The sequence below is a fragment of the Micrasema longulum genome, unplaced genomic scaffold, assembly GCF_059751315.1.
Source record: "Micrasema longulum isolate JH-2025_06_02 unplaced genomic scaffold, ASM5975131v1 h1tg000096l, whole genome shotgun sequence".
NCBI classification, from domain to species: Eukaryota; Metazoa; Arthropoda; class Insecta; order Trichoptera; family Brachycentridae; genus Micrasema; species Micrasema longulum.
In genome coordinates this window covers 190,920-214,170 of record NW_028277302.1, presented here as the reverse complement: position 1 = coordinate 214,170, position 23,251 = coordinate 190,920, and the positions used below count along the sequence as shown (strand labels likewise).

General features: G+C 31.0%; 1 protein-coding gene across 1 annotated transcript in view; it reads left to right on the top strand.

Moving 5' to 3' along the window:
* The window catches only part of 5-HT2B (5-hydroxytryptamine receptor 2B), a 252,571-nt gene that overhangs the window by 221,111 nt on the left and 8,209 nt on the right, over window positions 1–23,251 (top strand). Inside the window, exon 5 of the mRNA XM_088235731.1 lies at window positions 7,313–7,501. Within this exon, the coding sequence (XP_088091857.1) occupies window positions 7,313–7,501 (189 nt within the window). The remainder of the gene's footprint in view (window positions 1–7,312; window positions 7,502–23,251) is intronic.

Here is a 23,251-nt window from a genome sequence, read left to right as displayed (position 1 = left end):
TACGACTATCAAAAAAGATACCTGAAATTAGTGATGTGAATAAACGATAACAATATTGGATCGATTATTATTGACGGTAATAATAATATTTATTCAATTCAATTCATGTAATTATTTTTTTAAATAACATTAATTTACGACGTACATATTATAAAAAGGAAAAAAATATATTATATGCTTCCACTTGACTTGAAAACATGCCTTGGCAAAAAAATTATTATGTTGTTATTACGAAAGTCATTAGAAGAGGTACTGTTTATTTACTGATTTATTATTTATTCATAACGTTATTTGAAAAACTCAATTTTTATATCTTTCGTTAAACTTTTGTTTTCTTTTTAACCAATTCTTTGTTTATTTTACTTGCATATTTTAAATCATAAATTTTATAATAAATGTTAATTTTTTAATTTTTTGTAGCCGAAATATATTTTTTTAATTTATTTTGTTTCATTTTTAGTTTTCATCTTGTTTTTGTTGCATGAGCGGTGAGCACTCACTTTTTTTCTATAATTTTAAAATATATGCATTTTTAAATAATTCAACACTTTGAATGATTTTTTTTTCCTCTTAATCCCTACTATTATTTATTTTCAAAACTTCAAAAACAAAATAAATAAATGTTTTTTATTGTGTACAATATTATGTCTGTTGTTTGAATCGTAATTAACAGTAATTTCTGGAACCAATGACAAGTTTTATTTAATAGTTTATTGGGACAAATATGTTGTAATACCATATGTTTTTTTTTTTTAATTTCATATATCAATATTTTTATAACACGTGTATTTTCTTTGAATTCTTCAACTTGAAACTAGATAAAACTACATTCATTATTTTTCTTTTATCATTCGCACCTTATGGTACATAGAGCACTGCATTGTACACTAATTTACACTACACTAAGTACACTAATTGCAGCGTTTATTGATTATTTTTGTTACATGAAGGAAATCAGTCTTAAGCTTCAGGTACCAGTCCAGGGACTATGAAATATTTTTGTGTAAAAACACTTTATAAAATAAATACTTCATATCAACCATGTCGGGAATCGAACCCGAGACCTCTTGCATGGTAAGCATATGCGCTGACTACTACATCACAAGGCCGACATTCATTATATAATATATTGAGTTATATTATGAAGTACTCTGTTATGATAGAGAAAATCCAAAAGAAGTTTCTGAGATACCTTGGCTCTACCCGACCGAGTCTCTCCAGTTTCTGCTTAGCTACAACAGTTTAGAGACTAGAAGGAATGTGTATTTGACTACTTATCAATTGCTGCGCGGTATGATCGATAATTCTGAGATTATGATGAGCATTGGTTCGTACGTTCCTGATAATTACCTAAGACAGTGTCAGCATAGATTGTTACATATTTCGATATACAGGACCAACCTGCCGATGATTATGCCTATTGGAAGAGCCATGGCTATGCTGAACAACATCACTCTGGATCTTGATCTGTTCCATGTATCCAAAGGGGTTTTCCGGAGCAGAATTCTTCTACTTTTTTGACACGAATCTCTTTATGTATTTTTCGTCTTTTTATAAAATGTTTGTCTTAAATTTTAGTTTATTTTTAATTAAATTATTTAAATTGAATTGAAATTATGTTAATATTTTTGAAGACCAAAAAACAAGTTATTATTTATTCATTTATGATGGCGTGATTTTTTGAAATTTGTGAATAAACGTAAAAAAAAACCAAACGTTTATAAAAAAATTAATTGTTTTAACTAATATAAAAAGTATCACCAAAATAACCCACTATATTTTATTCGATTATTTTAATCATTTAGTGACGAACATTTCTAGATGTAACATAATGCCTTCTGATACCGTACTTTAACGATTCTATATTAAAGGCATAATCGTTTTATTCCTTTGGTAATAAAAACAGCACAATAAGGGAAGGTAATAAAGGCTCTGATATAAAGCTTTTTGGCCTAGTGACGATTTTATTATTTGTAAGCATCTTTTTTGTAACATCCTGGATCGTGATTATAACAATATACATATATATGTCGCAGCCAATTGTCCTTTTAGCCGGAATACGTATTAATAAAATAAATAAAACAACTTTGTTTTTAAACAATTATTTTTAATTTTTTCTACCGACTGGTTTCAAAGTTTTACAAGATTTTTTATCAACGTAAACTTAACTAATGAATTTTATCCTATTTTATTCCATTAATATTGTGCTTCGTATGGAACTAATAAATCGATTCTCATTGTCTTATAATGATGGGAAGCGTAATATCTTAGATCTTCTTGTAATTTTTGTAAAGTCAATTATTTCATTATTTATTTATTTGACGATTGAGGGCCGATTTCACAAAGTGAAATTTTTACAAAAAAAACATTATTTTATTGAAATGGGTTCTTCCTTGTGAGCTTTATCGATTGGTGAACTTAAACAAACTAGATAAATAAGTGAACGAAATAAAACTTTGGCAAAACGATATATATGCGAAGTTGTAGCGGTTCGAATATCGTGAATGTTTACAAAACGAAATATCTACACTACAAAGAGTTTTCACAAAGTGAAATATCTACATATTTTGGGGGTGTTAATTTTTTTTAAATTGAAAAAAAAATTACAAACAAAACATAAGTTCAGCCAAGCAAAAAGAAGTATAATGTCTTTAGCGTGAGTCTTGTAAATTTTAAATATCAATGTATATGTTACTTATCAAAAAGAACTTAATATTCTGTTCATATTGTATTTTATAACATTATGTACCTAGCTGCTTTAAACCTTAAATTGTATTTCTTTAGCTTATTAAAAAAAAAAATTAAAAAAAAAAATAGAAATATATATATATATATATATATATTGCTTTAATTTTTTTTAAACCAACTTAACTTTTAAACACAGTTCTATATTTTATTACTTTATATTGTATTTTTTTTATATTTATGTTGTTAATACACTCATCTTTTTATTTTTATACCAACTATACTTCTTAACACTGTTCCTATATTTTATTTCTTTATATTGTGTATTTTTTTATTTTTTTTAATCTATGTTGTTTATATACTTAAGTGTATATATATATTATTATAATATTTAAGTGTAACATAAGAAAGAAAAAATAAATAATTCTGTAAAAGATTACATGGTATTTTTTTTCATAGTAATTAAAAGGAAATAAAAAAAACCTAAAAATATTCCTTATTATTAAAGGGCAACAAAATATACCATAGAGAAAAGGAATTCATTTCTTAAGTTTGAATCCAGGATAGTGCGTGTTTTTTAAAAGAAGGAAAGATTTAAAAGTTTGGAATCAATGAAATGTTATCAATAAAAAAAGAATTAAAAATTGTTGGGCCTATAAAATATGTCTCTGTGCTAGCCTCGTTTTGCAATGTGGTATTTCCAACACACGATTCCTTCTTTGACTTGATCTATTTGAATTACTTGTAAATAAATTTTAATTCTTAAATATAAATTTTAAACATTGAAAACAATGTATTTGTCTTATGTCTACAAGTTTAGCTTCTTGGAACTATTGGAAAAAGGGAAAAGTGCGATTTTTGTGAAGCGTTATTTTTAATATAAATTTTTTAACAGTTTCTAATAGTTTAATATGGTTGTTGTGAGTTCCCCCCCCCCATCCAATTATTCCATTGGAAAGCGATGACTTTACAAGTGCATAATATACCATGTTTATCACTGTTCTCGTTGAAATCGATTTGAATGTCTGAAGCCATTTACCGCAATGAATCTTGAACGTTCTGAATATTAGTATCATGAAAACCGTCGCCTCTTAACACTTTGTATCCCGGAGTCGTGTAAACACGTGATTATATAACCACGCGTTGTGTCCCGGTCTTGTGTTTTCTCGTGCTTTACCAGCTGTACAAAAAAGTGCATTTTATTGACATCTAGTGACTTTTATTAGTAATTTTTCGCTGTTGGTAAACTACCTTGATGTGATTTTCACAAAAATAATCCAACCATAACAATACGTGAAAACTGGGACACAACACGTGGTTATTATAACCACGTGTTTACACGGCTCCGGGATATAAAGCACAAAAAAAGGAGTGAGACTCTGTATATGTGTAAACATTGCAATGTGGCTCTCCATAAAGGCCAATGTTGGCAAAACTATCATACAAAAATGACTTATTGAATTGTTTAAAATAAATACGAGAAGTTTCAATTGATTTTTTTATTTTTTTCAAATAAATATTTGCGTTCTTATGATTTACCCAAATATATCCTTTTGAGGGCCATTTTTAACGAGTTGCAAATAACTCACTATTAGAAAATGGTAATCAAGGTGGGGTAGAGTGGGATTCAAACCACGGATCTTTGAGCCGTGAGTCTGAGACCCTAGCCACGGGACCACAATTCGATTTTAACCTAGTATTTTCATAATTATGACACTTTTAAGAAACCCTTCACAAATTATGAAATTTCACAAAAATGAGCCGGGCACAGGGTAAATTCTGTGTATTAGGCCGGTGCTCTTAGTGTTAATTGATTTTGCAAATTCTAAATGCCAAAATCATTTTTTGATGTAAGTGGTTGTTTTTGTGATAAGCCGTGTTTCCGTAAAATGTCAATAGCGTTAGAGTTAAACCGTGTTGTTCGAAACCGCGTGTTAGGAGGTCTCTGTATTTATCAAAAATAGTCGTACATAGATCTCTGATTCTATTTTATACAAATAACTAAATCCTTTAATATGCCCTGCTTAATATACCAGCCAGAAATTTGAAAACCATAATTTGATTATGTATGTTGAAATAGATAACATTATGCTTTACTTACGCAGGTAGATTTACATATAAATAATACAATAATATCACTCTGCACTCACCTGAATAATGTTTGAGAACGAGTAGGCGTATATTTTACACCATATTTTGATGATAAAATTAACATATTATCACGAATCTAACTTTCTTACTTTGTGCAATAAAAACATTGGATGTTTCTGTGTTTTTAAATAACTAGACAAGCTTTTCTGTAAAAAGTCGTTTTATATGTTTTTTATGGGTTACAACATGCGATAGCTTTATCATCCGTTTCTTCATACATACATTAAAGAGTTAGGGAGGCGGGTCAACAAAGTCAGCAATCTCCACAATTGCATTGCTATTTCACTTTTTACTCTGTTTATTTTAACGCCTTGTAGGCTTTTACGAGTTTTATGTGTATTAATGTAAATTCAGATATTTATTTTACGAAAAGGTAGCAAATAAAAATGTTTTCCATTAGTTATATTAAAAAAATCTTAAAATTAGAAGACATTAGAAAAACAATAATTAAGAATACAAATGTAGACAAACATTTCAAAACATTGTTGACAAATATGTTCATATTATAAGTTTTGTAAAAGGCAATTTTGCCGTTTATCTTAAATAAAAACCTTGTCATATATACAAAAATTTGGAAAGACTCCAAATATTGTTGATAAAAGCAACTGAGTTCCGATTACAATATAAAGTTAACAGAGTTACCTTCGACTGCCTATAAAGTAAAATCGAAATTTACCTACTTAAATGTGTATAATTGTATGAAAATTGTAAAAAAAACATGTTTAGGAAAAATAACATATATTACTTATTTCCTTATCTAAATTGTTCTTAATCTCTGTTGTAATATGTACATTTATATTCACATCTCCCCAGGGAGTTCAATTCAGTCCTTGTCAATAAACATTTGGACAAATTCGAAATATTGTTGATAAGTTTATTACACCAAAAAAATTAAGTTAGATTGCAGAGTTACGCAATGACCTATGTTTGTTACCTCTAAATATGTTTTTTACCATCAGCAAACAGCACAATTTGGTCTAAATGTGTTAGATATGATAAAAAAGAGGAAAAAAATATCTCAGGAACATTAATCTCTCATTTGAAAATGAATTTAATGTAACTAATTACTATCGGTAAATCCTTGGAAATTTTTTATTTATTTCGGCCATTTTTAAGTGATGAATTCCAAAAAAATACTTGTAGAGATCAGTTTTGAGTAGACCTGTCACCCGTTTGGTGAAATTACTACTCTTTTTTAATCTTCAATAATATAATTGATAGCAAGTAAGTTTTTTTAATCCTTTTTTATGAAAGATAATGGTTTTTAATTTATTTTGGTAAATACGAGTATACCGTACTGAGAAAATAGCAAATTTTTAATATTGCAATTTAATATGAGAGCTGTAAAGGATATCCGGTTTGCTAACTGTAAACGAACCAATCGGGAAAACGGAAAAAGAAGAACCTCTGACGTCACACGCGGAGTTATTTCAGAAATCCAAAACTTTGAAAAATCATAGCGCTGATAATACGATACCATAGAATTGAGAATAGAAGGATCGTAGAATCATATTTGAATACATCAGACTGTGGGCGAAGAATCCACCATTTTGCCTTACTTTTGCCGCGTGCATGCGTGCAGTCACCGCGTAATGTTGCCAGATCACGAAAAATATAATCATTAACACAAATGAAAAAAACATATATTTTAAAAAAGCAATTCGTTAATTCATCTATAATTAAAATTGTACACGCGGAAACATTAATTGACACAACAGAGTAGATAAGTTAAGGGTAATTTAATAAGAGTTATTTAATTAATGAACTTTAAAGTTGACAAATAAAACAAATTTTATTTTACATAAAACGGTTATTTTTATGTCATTTAAAATTTTGGTGTTTTAAAGATAATGTTAGTCAAATTTCCACCACGGCGTTGTTTAATCCAAGTTCAATTTTCATTTGTTCTCTTATTAGATAAGAAAGAAGCATAAAAAAATTAACTACCCTAGCAACACTAACAGAATATCCATTTTGTTTTCTTTGACAATCTGACAGATGGATAAATAATTGTAATTTTCAAGTAATGTATTTGCTACTTACACATGCATTTGCTACTTACACATGAAATGTGATCCCATCCTGTTTCTTTAAGACACAACATGTCATAGTTGAATTTAAATTGGGGGTTGCGTACAGGGCGACAATTGCAGAGAAACAAATGGGTCAAAACGTAAAACTACTCCTTTAAGAGTAGTTTAGTCGCCTTCTGTTTGATACACGTACGCGGTTTCTGAAGTATTCTTAATTCTAAATACGATACATAAAATAAAATGGCTTAGTTTAATAGTCTTAACAAATAAACAAAATATATTAAAAAACACTGAACTTCCTCATAGTCAAAGAAAAAATACGTGTAAATATTTCATCGTTTTTATGTTATAAATAACATATTTCAAAAACTCTACTAAATCTACGCTCAGGTATCGAAGGGTTTACCACACTTGTTTTAACTTTAGGTCTTTTCTTGTTCCAGTGAACCAGCTCCATCGGCAATGTCTGCTCTACAGCAATTTGGAGCTGAGATGCTCCGGCTATCGCGAGGACTGGAAGCAGCCAGCAACAGGTCTCAGCAGCAGCCTCCGTCAGCTCAACACCATCATCACCAGCATAACCAAAACCACCAGCATCAAATTCAGAATCAGCAATCTACGCAATGCTTAAGGTAAAAACAACATTAACATTATTATTTAGTTAGAACTATCAAAGTAATTTATATATTTATTTACTTAACGGCAGTTTATTACACATTATTTGAGACGCAAGTCCCAACTCCATGAGACTAAAAGTATTGTGTTAAGTTGGAATGGACAGTTAGTTGACACAGACACATGAGCATATCATCACGCATATTATATAGGATCAGATAAACAGCAAAAAAACAATAATAAAAAAATAAAAACAAATATATGGCACATCAATATGGTAAACAGTAAACTCAAACATTCGGAAAATTATCAAGGAGTTTCCCACTCAAATCCCTCCCACTAAGGAAAATCCAGTCCTTAACTCCTCTCTTGAAAATAGTTTTTGTCCTTGCCCTGGATTTTGATGGTGTCTACGTTCGTGGCGTACGGAATGAATTCGGTAGTGTTGTGACGCTTCCCGGTTGAATTTCGATTAAAATTGAAGCGTCAGTGTGCGGGGGTGAAGCCTTATGGCTTTTTCATCTCACTCGGTATTTTTTAGAAAAGCTGTAGACTAAAAAATAACAATAAAAACCATAAAAGAACTTTGTTTTGACCACTTATATTTTATTTTTCTACCGAGCAGTTTCAAAGGTACACAGGGCTGTATATTAATGTATACTTAACTAATGAGTTCTATCAATGTTTCCACATGAAGCATTTTTACAACGAAGATGGACTTGCGTGATTCAATCACGTATAAAAGAGCTTATTGCGGTAATTTCTGCGTTTTTAAACTGAAAACCGCAAAAAGAGGACCAAAGGTACAGATATTTACTATGATAAATTATAAATAAATTCATGCATGTTTTTTATTGATTTTTTTTTTCATCCAAAGACATATTTCTAATCTATTATGTTTCCTTTTTTACGAGTTAAATTTTTTTACCCATATGGCATTTTTTTTTAATTGATCCGTTAATGTTCACTTTTTAATCACTTCTGACTCCTGACTTCTGATAAATTATAAACAATGATTAATTAGAAATAAATTAATGCAATATTTTTTTTTCTTCCAAAGTTATATTTTTAATTTTTTGTTTCATTTTTTGCCAGTTTAATTTTTTTACTTATGTCGTATTACTTTTTGATTGAATCGATAATGTTAACTTTTAAATCACTGTGTCCAAAGACACCATGTTTAATTGGAGAAAATTGGTTGGATTCAATTAATTTATTTAATAATTTATTAGATCGAGTTTTTCTAATGACATTTCTTGGTGAAACTGTATTTTAATTATTAGAATAATTTATGAAAAATATAATCATGTGTTGATAATATTTTTTAATCGGGTTGTAGTCCCGTGGCTAGTGTTGCGGACTCAGATCAGAGGTCCGAGGTCCGAACCCCACTCTACCCCAACTTGATTTCCATTTTCTAATAGTGAGTTATTTACAACTCGTTGAAAATGTCCACCAAAATTGAAATATTTGGGTAAATTGTAAGAACGCTAATATTTATTTTTTAATAAAAATAAAAAATATAAAAAACACTTGCTACATAACGTACAAATGAATTAATTAATTGAAAAGTAAAGTTACTAGAAAAAAGACTACTTTTTTGTTTTTAAAAAATAAAAAAAGGATTTTAAATCACATATTTTGTGTGGTATTTTTCTTAAATTATAAGTTTACGCCTTCAATAATAGTTTGAAATCATTAAAATAGCTAAAATATTTTAAAAATATTACAACAGATAAAAAGAACATTTTAGAGCTTGGAATATAGAAGTCTAGGCATATATAGGGCTTATGATCATTCATTGGCTGGTTAAGTGGCCACTTTACACACTGTGTAACATTTACTATTTCGACTATATTTTTTTAATTCGTCCATCAGTTGATGTTTGTGAAGTTAAAGAGCTGAAACAGATGAAAGAATTGAAGGAATATAGATGTTCAAATATAGGCAGAATGGTGAATGTCACACAGTGTGTAAAGTGGCCACTTAAACCAGCCATTGACAGGTCATAAGCCCTGTAGATGCCTAGACTTCTATATTACCTTCTCTTTAATGTTCTTCATCTCTGTTGTAAAATGTTAATATAAACAGCTCCCCAGGGAGTTGATCCAGTCCTTGTCTACAAAAATTTGGACAAACTCAAAATATTGTTGAATTTTAAAAATAAAACTATTATTTTATTGGTTGGTTGGAAGAAATTTCTATTTGGCAATAAGCCCACCAACGTGCAATTAACATTATATACAAAAAGGTACATAAATAATTGTCTAGATATTCATATTGCCTTCTCTAATAATATGTTTTTAATCTCTCAAATCTTTTTTATTAGAATTTTTCGATTAAGGCACTTTTATTTCATTCAATTTTTCAGATCTGTTACGTCTTTTTACGTAAATTCAAGGTTTTTACCTAATACAAATGACGCAATCAAAATACCTGTTTTTGAAATGCGCGTATCCTCTAACCTGCTACGTAACTTACGAAGATTATCATAAAATTGTGGAGCATACGATTTTAAATCATGGAAGAAGCCATTTAATTAATAAAAATGTCTCCATCCTGGAACCAGAATCCTGCACGAGTAATTTGCTCTCGATGGCTGCTCTCAGGAAAGAATCCTGAAAAATGAAATCAAATAGAGATACATCGAATACAGGCGAATAGTCAAAATAAGCGATTATGGGCAGCTTACCTCTGTATTTGACTTTCGATAATAATGTTTTATAGGAACCATGTTTATTTATTTATTTGACACTTTATATACATGTACAATAAATATACATATAAGGGCCCGCTCTTATATGTATATTGCCTTAACGCAATTTCTTTCTACCTACCCAAACCGTTCAGTTTGAGAAAATTATAAATACACGGACATATTGAATCTTACAATTTTATACAAAAATTAAAAGCAAAGATTAACAAAAATAAATATATATGTATAAAAAAAAAATTAACACTATACTTCGAAGAGTAGAGAGGGGATGGGAACGAAAGAAGAAGGATAAAGGAACAATTTAAATATTTAGATAGTGACAAGAAACAAACAGTCGACAATGATAAAATAACATTTAAAAAAAATACAGTTTAAAGGCAGCGAAGTTTCTAAAAAAAAATCATACATTTTATTCAATTGTGTTACAACAAAAGGATGTGTATTTGTAAGTGTAAATGTGTGTTTATGTATATTAGTGTGGGAGTAAGTGTTCAGGAGGGTGCATCATTAAATAGTAAGTGGGATCGTATCGCAGCCAGAAATAATAAGTCTTAATTTATTATTAAATAAATTAAGGAGTACGTAACATATCTCAATAGATGGAAAAAAACATTATAGTTAGAGCAAGAACGATAGAGAAAAGAGTGTTGTGCATATATAGTGCTACAGACTGGCAGATGGAATAAATACTTATTTCTTGTCACGCGAAAGGGGACATTAAGATTAATTTTGGAGAGTAGGTTAAAAGAGTCTACTTTATTATTTAATCATTTATGTTATGTTAATTAATTAGCCGCGCATTGCTCTGCAAAAGCAAGCGTCTGCATCAGTGATTGTTTGGGGTGCGGTAACTACCACAGGACGCTTACCACTCGTTTTCATTGAACAGGGCGTAATGATTAATCAACAAATCTACCATGAAAAGATTTAAATGATGCGTTGTGTTACCTTAGGCACGTAAACAAATCGATAGAAACCATTGGACGTTTCAAAAAGACTCGGCATCATCCGAGAAAGCCCGTGAACCCCAACATTTTTTACAAGAAAAGGTTCCCAGCTTCTTTAGATGCGTTGAACCTTTTTTTCTCAGTGGTTTTTTTTCATAGCGTGTTAAAACAAAATTGTTTTTCATACTTCCCTGATATTTCATATTTTGCCACCAAGAAATGTCAAAAAAATTATTGCCATTATCTTTAAAGGTTGTGTTATTATTTGTTGTGTTTTTATATGTAATAATTGTAGTTGTTGGTTACTCAAATAAAAAAGTATAAAAATAAAAATATATGCGAATTATGTTTCCAAAAATCATGTGTTCATTGTACTATACGACATTTCTTAGGCATACAGATGTTTACTAACTGAGATGGATGTGTTCTCATCATCACCTATAGCAGCATCATCTGCATGGCATGTGATGTTAATGACCTTATCTCCCTTAGTATATTCACTACTTTTTTTTATTCTTAAAAGCATTTTTTTATATATATTTATTCTGCTTGTGTAAGAAAAGGTTTAAGGCGTATATATTGTTGTTGTATATTTAGTTATAAAGGTGCTAAACTTTATTTGTTTCTTTGTTGTTCTCAATATGTGTTATTTTCTAAATGCTTATATTATTTATGTCTCGAATCGAGTTGTTGTAACTCCTGGGAATGTATTTCAACGTGTTAAACTTGTAAAATACTTTGTTTTATATGATTTAGAAATATTTTTTTTTTTTTTTTTTAAACGCATATTAAAAATTCTTTCAGTTATTCTCGGCGAGAGCGTCTCCTGTAGTTTGTCCCTTCAGAGAGGAGGAATTAAATAATAATAAAATGATCCTCCCCTTAATCTAGGGTTTGACCTCTACAATCAGATGCTGGTAGAGTATGACGATAATTTGATTCAAGAATATGATGTACAAAGCCTATGTCAAAAGTAAATTGAGTTACATGATCGCCTTTTAGGGAACTGGTAACAAGACAGACATAACAAGAATACAAAGACAACAAAATCAAATTTTTAAACTAACATACAACCTACCCTACCTGACCTCTACGACTGAACTGTACAAAAAAACACACTAGTCTGACATAAACTACTTGACTATAATTGAGACTTTTAAAATTGTTCACAAAATAACACTGGGAAACATACAAGACGACGACATAATATTGGTCAAAAATGCTGACATACACAAATATAACACCCGACAACAACAACACTATCATATTGAAAAAGCAAAGACAAACACAAGACAGTCAAAAATACTACATAATGGACTTAAACACTACAACGACTTACCTTACTACTTGAAAACTTTTACTGGGGACCAATTTAAAATCAATCTGAAAAAGCACATGATGACTGAACTAACTAGACTAGACGAGACATAAAATGACTAGACAATATTAAATTTCTAATGTAATCCTAGCGGGTTTTTTAAAATTGTAAATAAATAAAAATTAAAAAATAAATAAAAAGAAAACAATAAAAAATGTATAATTCATAACGCGGTTTTAAACCACATCCAGAGGCCTTCTTACCACGCAATTCACCGCGTGCTTGGTGAAATATCTGTCAGCAAAAATGGGATTAAGTCGTAGAGAATGTAAATAATAGTCCTTTTTGTAACGTGCTGACCTTTCTGTCATTTTTTCAACTTCCGTTTCTCTGCCTTAAGACTCACGGGAAACCGAAAATCCCGGATCAAGAAAACTCCCTTAATATAGTTTTCATTCGTGACTCATAAACCTAACAAATCCAAACAAGCTAACTGGAAAATACCGTTAGCAATATTTTGATTACTTTTTTTATTTTATTTATATTGTATTGTAATATATTTACATATTTGTAAAAGTAATTTACATAGAATTATTTAAACAAAAGGTTAATTGAGTAGTGAAAGTATACACACATATTTTTTGCTTTGTTGGGGAGTCATCTAAACTGCTTAACTAAGGTCCCGTTCTAAGGCAGTAAATAATGTATTTTTTTAAGGTTTTTTTTTTCTTAAATATCATTCACCTAAATAAAAATATTCATCCAATTTGATAGTTTTTCAAACTTAAAGTTAAAACATAACATATAAAGCTTACCCACCACATACCGCACACCGCATCTGAGGACATAAGTCTCCTTGGCGGTGCCCACATACACGGAAAATTTGCTCGTTGTCAAACGAGAAAAGCTGCCCGAAGGAGCTCTCTGAAATCTGGTAGCCTTAGCATCTTTGTGCTGAAAGAAAGTAATCCAGAAGTACATAATATGTACTTCATTGGATTGAGAAGAGAGGGAAGTGAATTCTTCACTGACTGGGATTAAATTGATTGGACATGATCAATTCGCCGAAATGATTACAAAACTTTTAAAAAGCCTTGAAATTCTTTTTAGAAGCCACCAGATCTGTATATCCGACAGGACCTATAACAGGGCCACGGATAGTAGCGAGAAGCTCCATTCGGTAATCATAGAGAAGGGGAAAGGGACAAGACCACAGGATGTGTTCAGAAGATTGGTTAGGATATCCGCAGCAGCACGAAGGAGAGTCAACAATATTAAAAACAAATAATTTTTGATTAAATTTACCATGACCTGATAAAAACTGCGTAGTCCAGTGATCGGGGATAACCCAAGACGATTCTAGGCGCTGACGGATCGAAGGAAAAAATAGAAAGGTAACCCTCCCTGAAGAGGAAGATTCCCATCGCGATTGCCAAGCATTAAGAAGAGCATTTAAAGTCATTTTTTTAATATTTGATTGAGACATTCGTTCAGTTGGGAGTAGACGGACGCCACCAATAACAGAGGAACGCCTTCTTTTTAGGTGGAAATTTGCAGATCGTCGCTGAACCTCCAGATCTAAAGGAAACAAGCCCGTTAGAACCGGGAGTGCATCCGTTGAGCATGTCCTATATGCTCTAGAAACATAACATATAATTATTTTTTTTAATTAGATACACTTATATATGCATATAGTATTATTACTAAAGGACACATGAGAATATGTTTATGTATCCTACTTCCAGATATAAAAGTAAATAATTATTTTATTAGTGTCCATTTTTTTCATTAATAATATTTGTTTGCGTTTTTAAATACATTGTTTTAAAGATGCTTTACGAAGCACTTTTTTTCTAACACATAGTTCAGGGCCTTTTATTTTGCTATTGATAGATTTGAGCACATTCACGAACTTAAATTGAATAAACACATAGAAGTAAAATATAAATTATTGTAATAATTAAAAACTAGACATGTACATTAACAGTATTATTCTTGTGTTTCGGATTACATAAACCATGATGATATGTGGTGACAAAGAATTTTGATATATGAGTATTTAAACATATCACAACAGAGATGAAGAACATTTTAAAGAAGGTAATATAGAAGTCTTGGAATCTACAGGGCTTATGACCTGTCATTGGCTGGATTAAGTGGCCTGTGAGTTACTGTTTAACATTCACCATTCTGCCCATATTTGAACATCTTTATTCCTTCAATTCTTTCATCTCTTGATGTTTTTGAAGTTTAAGATCTGAAACCTTTATTTATGCGGGTGAGATTTATCTGGTGAAATTATATCACATACATACGCCCAGAAAAATTGGAGCACTTAATCGTAAACCAAAGTTACCTGAAAATGTAACTTTCCTGAAATTAAAACTGTTTTAATGAAATCGAACTGCTTTGTACGACGCCATAAATTCATATTAATCAACTAATGAAAAGAGATTTATGGAGGATTTCCGGTTTGCTTACCGTCAACGTACGAATCTACAGAACTATTTGATAATATGCATAAGAGAACCTTTGACGTCACGCGGAGTTATTTCAGAAATAAAAAACTCTAAAAAATCATACCGCTGGTAATACGATATACAAAAGTTGAAGTTGAATTTTTTTATAGTTTGGTTCTATAGTCTATTTATAAATAAAATAAACAAAACACTAAACTTCCAGGATGTTTTTTTTCCTTTAAATTAACGGGGAAAGTTAAATGAATGCATTCAATTGCAAAACAAATGTGTTTTATTAAAATATTGTATTTTTTTCTTATATCGCTGATAATACGATAAATTATTTTTTTTATTTTTGATCTCAATCGATAGTCTGTCAACAAAAATTTATTTCAACAATATTTTGAGTTTGTCCAAATTTTCGTAGACATGAACTGGATTCGACTCCCTGGGGAGCTGTTAACATTAACATTCTACAACAGAGATGAAGAACATTTAAGAGAAAGAATAAAGAAAAAAAAATGTTTTAGCTCTTTAACTTCAAAAACATCAACAGATGAAAGAATTGAAAAAAAAATATGGTAAAAGATCAAATATGGGCAGAATGCTGAATGTTACACAGTGTGTAAAGTGGCCACTTAAACCAGCCAATGACTGGTCATAAGCCCGGTAGATGCCTAGACTTCATCAGATATCACCTCCTCTTAATGTTCTTTATCTCTGTTGCAATATGTTAAATATTTATACGTATTTTTTTAATACTGAACTTCTACATTATAATGAGAGTACGTTACAATTCGGTATCCACAATATTTAACAGAATAAAAACGTTGTAAATTAATTTAAACACTAGCTCGATTGCAAAAGGTTAACCCCTTTCCGGACGATAATCGCCGAACGCCAAACGATGCCCGAACGCCGAAATGAATCCCCGTAAATTGCCAAAAATGGCCGAAAAAACTGGTCGGTTATTATTGCTAATATATAATAACTGACCAGTATGCCGTGCTCATAGTGCTAATGGCGACCCAACTCGGTAAATGCCGATTACACGGTAATTTATGGCGAACTTCGCTCTCCCACGCAAAGTGATAAAGCTGTCAGGGCGCGTTGTTTTCGGCGCGGTGAAACGCGCGGGGCTTTTTGCACGGAGCCGATGAAGAAAAAGCATGAAAATATCCCGGACCCCGTCTAGAGTGCCACAAGTCTAAATGCGTCAAACTGAGAAAAACTACTTTGAAGTTTTTGACCACAGATCAACATTAAACAATATATATAATATGCATTCAACAACAACAATAATAACACTGAGCAACAAAAATAAACTCCCTTGTCGGTTCTTTCCCATCACGTATGGTTTTCAAAAACAAGGTTTTTATAGTTGCAAACATTTTGATTCTTTCTGCATTCTTAAGGCTGTAGTCGGGTAAAACGAACGCAACATTGGGAAATGATTTTGCTATTTTAAAACGAATATTTTTTTTAATCAGGCACTAATAAAAAAACATAAATTAGATAAAAACATTTTTTTTTAAGTATAACTGAAGGCATATTTTTAAGTAGGAATAAATGAAAATGTCACAAAAATGTTTGTGATTTAAAATATTTAAAACTTTAATTAAATTTTTTTTTTTTTCAAAAACAAAAAATTTAAATTTGGCCGCCGCCACTTTAATGTTAAATGTATTATCTTCAAATTATTTCACTAAATTTTTGTTCAACACTTAGTATTTATTGAGATCCCAGATACCTAAGTTTAGTCTAAATTTGAAATGGCGTAATCTGCCGGTCTAAAAGTAATTATATTTTAGTTAAATAAAACTTTTAAGTATATTTTTTAACAGAAATACCTTTAAAAATATTGTTTATATCTAATTCATGTTTTTTTTTTTTTTCAGTATTGCGCGATTGAAAAAAAAACATTCGTTTTAAAATGGCAAAATCGTATGATTTCCTAATTTTGCGTTCGTTTTACCCGACTACAGCCTTAACTGCACAATATATTCTAACTTATCTAGAAACTATGAGTAACATTTTTAATGCTACTCGTATTTAGCAGCATTCTGTAGTTTAAATCTTTGTTGACCCGCAAAACATTTTTGAGAAGGGAATGTGGAAGCCTAGGCATTTCCAGGGCTTATGACCTGTCATTGGCTGGTTTAAGTGGCCACTTTACACAATTCGTAACATTTACCATTCTGCCCATGTTTGAACATCCATATTTCCTCAACTCTTCCATCTGTTAACTTTTGTGAACTAAAAGAGCTGAAACCTTTATCACGTGAGTGAGATCCATCCGGCTGAACAAAATCACCTACTAGGCAACGCCTTTACTTCTTTATTTCTTCTTTTACCAGGTAGTTAATTCAACAATGTTTGAGTATGTCCAAATGCTTGCAGACTAGCTGAATTTCTTCCCTAGGGAGTTATTCATATTTATGTCATTTGATTTGAGAATTTACAATTAAACTTTGCTTTAAACAAAAAAACTGATTGAGATTCTGAAGCCTTTTTAATCGTCAAATGAGTAAAAAAAAATTCTTGTTAGGGATAAGGGTTAAATGTCATATTTAACTTAAAACTCGGTTTTATTAAACTTATGGCACCCTTGACGGGGTGTGCGATATCAGGTAATATCAAAAATGCGTTTGAATTTACGTCGAGCCATAAATATTTGTTTCTGGCGGGAAACGCCATGTTAATGTTGGTTTTTTTTTAGCCGGTGTAATCTGTAGTGAATTTACGTCCATTGCGGTGTTCGTTCAAAAGTATGATTAATTAAGAGACAAATTTATGAACCGTCCATAAAACTCTGATAAATTATATTTTTCCTTTTATTTTTTTTTCCACATACATTGTTTATCTGAATTCTGTAAAAACATCAACAGGGGGAAACTATTGGTGATATTAGCAAGTGAAAATGTATTTAATAGTTAGCTTTTTAGGAGGATGCGTGGTCTGACTTTTCGTTCATACAAAAGTTTTCCTTTATTTTCTCTCTGGATGATAAAACAAGAGCGATGATTTTTTACCCACTATAGATATCCATCATTGGCGAGTCTTTATCGTGTTTTTATTTATTTTTATAAAATATCTTTATATGAGCTAAGAGCATCCAAAAACCCAAAAAAATGCCCTGTTAAATCAAGTCGTCTTCGGACGTACGATATTTAAATACGATAAATGATTTTGAAAAACGGAAAAGGTATTTTAAAACGAAATTTCAATCTTGAATTTAAAAAAAAACAAAATTGATTTGCTTTTGGGGTGCGGAAAACGGAACAGCGAAACGTCAATTTTAGTTAGGCAAAATTAGTCCAATGTTCAGTTGTCTTTTCCACAAAGTATCGGGGAGGCATTTGCGAGAGAGTGATAGAAAAACAATTTTTAAATACCTATTTGAGTAAGGCCGCGAATTTTTGCACTTGTGATATAAAAAAAATATTATTCATGATATTTGGTGCTGTCAACCAAAACAGGGTGTGGAGGAGACGGTTTAATCATAAATTATATAGTCAAGTCCATTAGAGATTTAGGAGTTGTTTTGGACTTTAAACTGACATACAACGAGCTTATAGATAATACAGTAGATAAATCAATGAAATTACTTGGCTTCATTAACAGAATATCCTCTGATTTTACTCATGTCCGTACAATCAAAACTCTTTATTGCTCAACTGTTCGCCCTCTTCTAGAATATGCCTCCGTGGTCTGGTCTCCATTCTATGTCAATCGCATAAATCACATTTAATCAGTCCAACATCGCTTGTTTCAAAAATAGCGTGGATGCTTGGACTAGAGAGAGATAATTATTCTTATGCTGAAATAGAGTCAATGTTAAATATTTCTAGTCTACAAAAACGCAGAACTAATATTGACTCCATATTTATGGTCGGCATACTAAATGGTATAATCGATGTTCCATCATTACTGGGACAAGTAAAATTCAATATTCCGACTCGTAGATTGAGAAACAATGAAGTACTGTTCATCGATCAGCATAGAACAAACTATGGCCCAAATTCCCCAATGACCCGTCTTTGTCGTATTGTTAACTCAAGACAAGATCTGGACTTTTTTGGTTTGAGTTTACAACGATTTAAACGAGCACTAAATAAATAGTCCAGATCTTGTCTCGATGTCCCTTATGTTTGTCAATGCTTCTTTCTTTTTTTTTTAAATGTTTCAAACTATTATTTTATTGTAATATTTAAACCTTTTAAACCATTGTATACATGGACAATGTCCGTTAATAAATAAATAAATAAATTAATTAATTAAAGGCACCCTATGGCAAACCCAACATTGCACAAATCATAAAAATAAGAAGATTACCATGGTTAGGCCATGTGCACGGGATGAATGATAATCGTACCCCAAAATAAATATCTTTACCACTCCGGAAGACAGACCAAAATCAAGATGGCTAAACAAAGTGGAGTGACATTAGAGCAATTGGCCTGATGAACTGGAGAAAAGCCGCGGAGTGCAGGGGGGAATGGAGACAGATTCTGGGGAGGCCCGGACCCACAACGGGCTGTAGCGCCACTGTTGATGAACATAAAACATGAACTGGTAACAAGACAGACATAACAAGAATACAAAGACAACAAAATAAAATTCTTAAACTAACATACAACCTACCCTACCTGTCCTCTACGACTGAACTGTACAAAAAAACACACCAGTTTGACATAAACTACTTGACTAAAATTGAGACCTTAAAAATTGTGCACAAAATAACACTGGGAAACATACAAGACGACGACATAATATTAGTCAAAAATGCTGACATACATAAATATAACACCAGACAACAAAAACACTATCATATTGAAAAAGCAAAGACAAACACAGGACAGTCAAAAATACTACATAATGGACTTAAACACTACAACGACCTACCTTACTACTTGAAAACTTTTAATGGAGACAAATTTAAAATCAATCTAAAAAAGCACATGATGACTGAACTAACTAGACTAGACGAGACATAAAATGACTAGACAATATTAAATTTCTAATGTAACCCTAACGGGTTTTTTTAAATTGTAAATAAATAAAAAAAAAGTAGCATTAGCGCATTTACGTAATGACTTTAACATATTTACGAATTAATGTACAAATTGAAGCCAAGAGACGTCGAACAAAAAACAAAAAGAACTGTTTAAGTCCTCTATCAGAAAAATCTAATATTTTCATTCTAATGGTTCACCTAAGGATTTTTATTTTATTTTTTTATTTATTTATTCACACTCTTTATCAAAATATAATTCCATGTTCACTTTGCCCAGCTAACAAGGGTACATACCCCGTTCCAAGCTAGGCAATTACATTTTAATATATATTATAATAGTTAACAAATTAATATAGAGCACAGACAAACAAAATATAAACTTATTCGGATACACATTTTGATTCATATACATACAGACATACACATATATACACACACATATATAAATATACACATATATACACATGTACATACACACACACGTACATACACCCATGCGCATACACATACATACATTCAAGTTTGTAAGTGAAAATTCTTGATGGAAGTTCATTGTAATTTATTATATAAATAAAACACGAGTGATACTTTAATCCACAAATTTGGAATATCCAGTGACCGGTTTCATCGCTTTCGCGACATCTTCGAAATCAGCGAAAGCGATGAAACCGGTCACTGGATATTCCAAATTTGTGGATTAAAGTATCACTCGTGTTTTATTTATATAATAAAATACATACATTCATAAAAACATAGACAATTTATTTATGCGAAACTTCATGGTTGTCATCTATAAATATATATTTTTTAAATTATTCCTTATTTTTTATATTTTATTTTTGACATCCAGTAAGGTTCTCCAATCCGTGGCATGCATCAACTTTTCTGACTCCCTACGACCAATGTCATGAAAGAGCGAGGTCAACACCTTCCGTAACTTGACAACACTCCCGTCTTTCCACGATTCTGGCAAAAGGTTATGGAGCCAAAAATTTTCGTTACCTATATTCGGAGGCATTTTTAACGAGTTGAATGGAAATTAATCTGTGGTAGAGCGGGTTCGAACCTTGTACCTCTGATTCGTGAGACGACGACGCTAGTCAGGGGACCACAATCCGGATTCATGTTTAAATTATCAAAGTATTTATTTTTAATTCGTTATTCAAATTTTATATTTTTTTATTTATATTAACGCCCAATAGGCATTCTCAAGGATATATTTATATATTGAAAATTATTTTAAAGGAAAGTAGAAGACGCAATGGAATATAGTAGACTTAGTGGGAGTGGAAGCGGGAGAGAGGTGTTAATAATTGAATTTGATTCAAGACTGGTATGTTTGTTGGCAGACCTAAAAATTCTGGGCACGGGGGAATGAAAACCATAGTTAGTTTTGAGGTTATAGGTATGAAATAGTTAGTTTTGTCTGAGGTTTCTAGTTGGGATATTTAATTTTATCGAGCTCAGTAGTTCAAGCGCATGGAAGGGTGAGTTTAGAATTTTAAATAGGACTAGAATACTTGTTTATTTCATTTTTAAAGAAGCTGTTTTACTAAATTTCAACTATTTTTCTATTGTTCTCTTTTTGAGCACAGAAAATCAATAAAATGTCTTGCAGAAAGCTCAGAATATGGGAATGAAGACAATATTGAGATTTGGAAGACATACAAAAATTCAACATAGGTTAACGGTATTGAACAAGCTTTCGGTAAACCAAAGAATATTTTCAAATACCTTAGCGTAACTTTGTAAATAAAAAAATAAATTATTGCCCAAATACATATTTTGTGATGTTTAGCTTAATAACGAAAAAGGTGAAGGTTTCAGACTCCCCAAAACAAGAATCCAGGCAACTCAAAACAATCTGTAATATAAAGGACTCAAGATGTTCAATGATTTGCCAAAAAATATAAGGGATGCCGGGTCTATCGCATCGTCCCGTGGGATAGCGACGATTTTTGTAAAAAAACAAACATCCATAGAGATAAAGTGTCATCGGAAAGCGTCTGGATTTTCTAACAATGTTTTGTTTTTTAAATTATTATTGTACATATATTGTTTATAAGTTAAGGTATAACAAGGTGTTTAAATATTATTTGTATAACTATCCAAATAAGCACAAAACTTTAACCATTATTTATTTATTTATTGTTTGAATTAAGTTAACATCAAGTAATTGTAACAAAAAGGTCCTGTGTAAACATAAAAAAATCCTAGGTTGTCGAGACTTAAAACAAAGAATCTTTGCACATTGCAAAAACAGTGAAATCCAAAAGAAGTGTCTGAGATATCTCTACATGAAAGGATGCTTGTATTATCCTCGGCTCTACCCGACCGAGTTTCTCCAGGGTATGCTTGGCTACAACAGTTTAGAGACTAGAAGGAATGTGTATTTGACTACACATTTTTATCGATTGTTGCGCGGTATGATCGACAATTCTGAGATTATGATGAGCATTGGTTTGTATGTTCCTGATAATTTAAGACAGCGTCAGCAAAGATTGTTTCATATTCCGATATTCAGGACCGACCTGCCTATGGTTATGCTTATTGGAAGGGCTACCGCTATTCTGAACAACACCGCTCTGGATATTGATCTGTTCGATGTATCAGAAGCGGTTTTCCGGAGCAGGATTCTCCTACTACTTTGACATGAGTCTTTTCGTGTTTTTTTTTATTTTTATAATATGTACGTATTTAATATATGTTTATAATGTATATTTTATATTTAAAATAAATTAATTGAATTGAATTGAAAAAAAAAATGGATCAATATAAAAATATTAACAGTAACGCTGATGTTCAAATGTATCTTTTATAAAAGGTATTTTATTACCTAAAAATGTCTATTTCAACAAAACTTTCATGAATTCAGCCAAAAATTCTGACAGTTTTATCTGAAATGTGACGTGATCATTTTATTACACGTCCATCATCACGTTTGGTATTAAAATAAATTGACGCTTGACAAATTGACGGGTTTTCGACATAAATAAATGCTCTACTGTGCATGACAACTACTAACACATTCATACCAGAACTATTTTCTGGGGATAAAAAAATAATATTATACACTTTAAAAATACCCGCCTCTTGGTATAATATTTTTTAATTGAAAAATGTCCATTAACACTAGAATATTTCGCAGTCCCTAATCGCACACCTGAAGCGTGAGACTGATCAGCTTTCACTGTGTAACATCAGTGATTAAGATAGGCCGCAATTGGTGTACCAATGCAGTGCCATATGCATTATTTTTTAAAGTTTCGTTTTTTTATGCTTCATTTTTTATGAACACTGGAAGATAAAA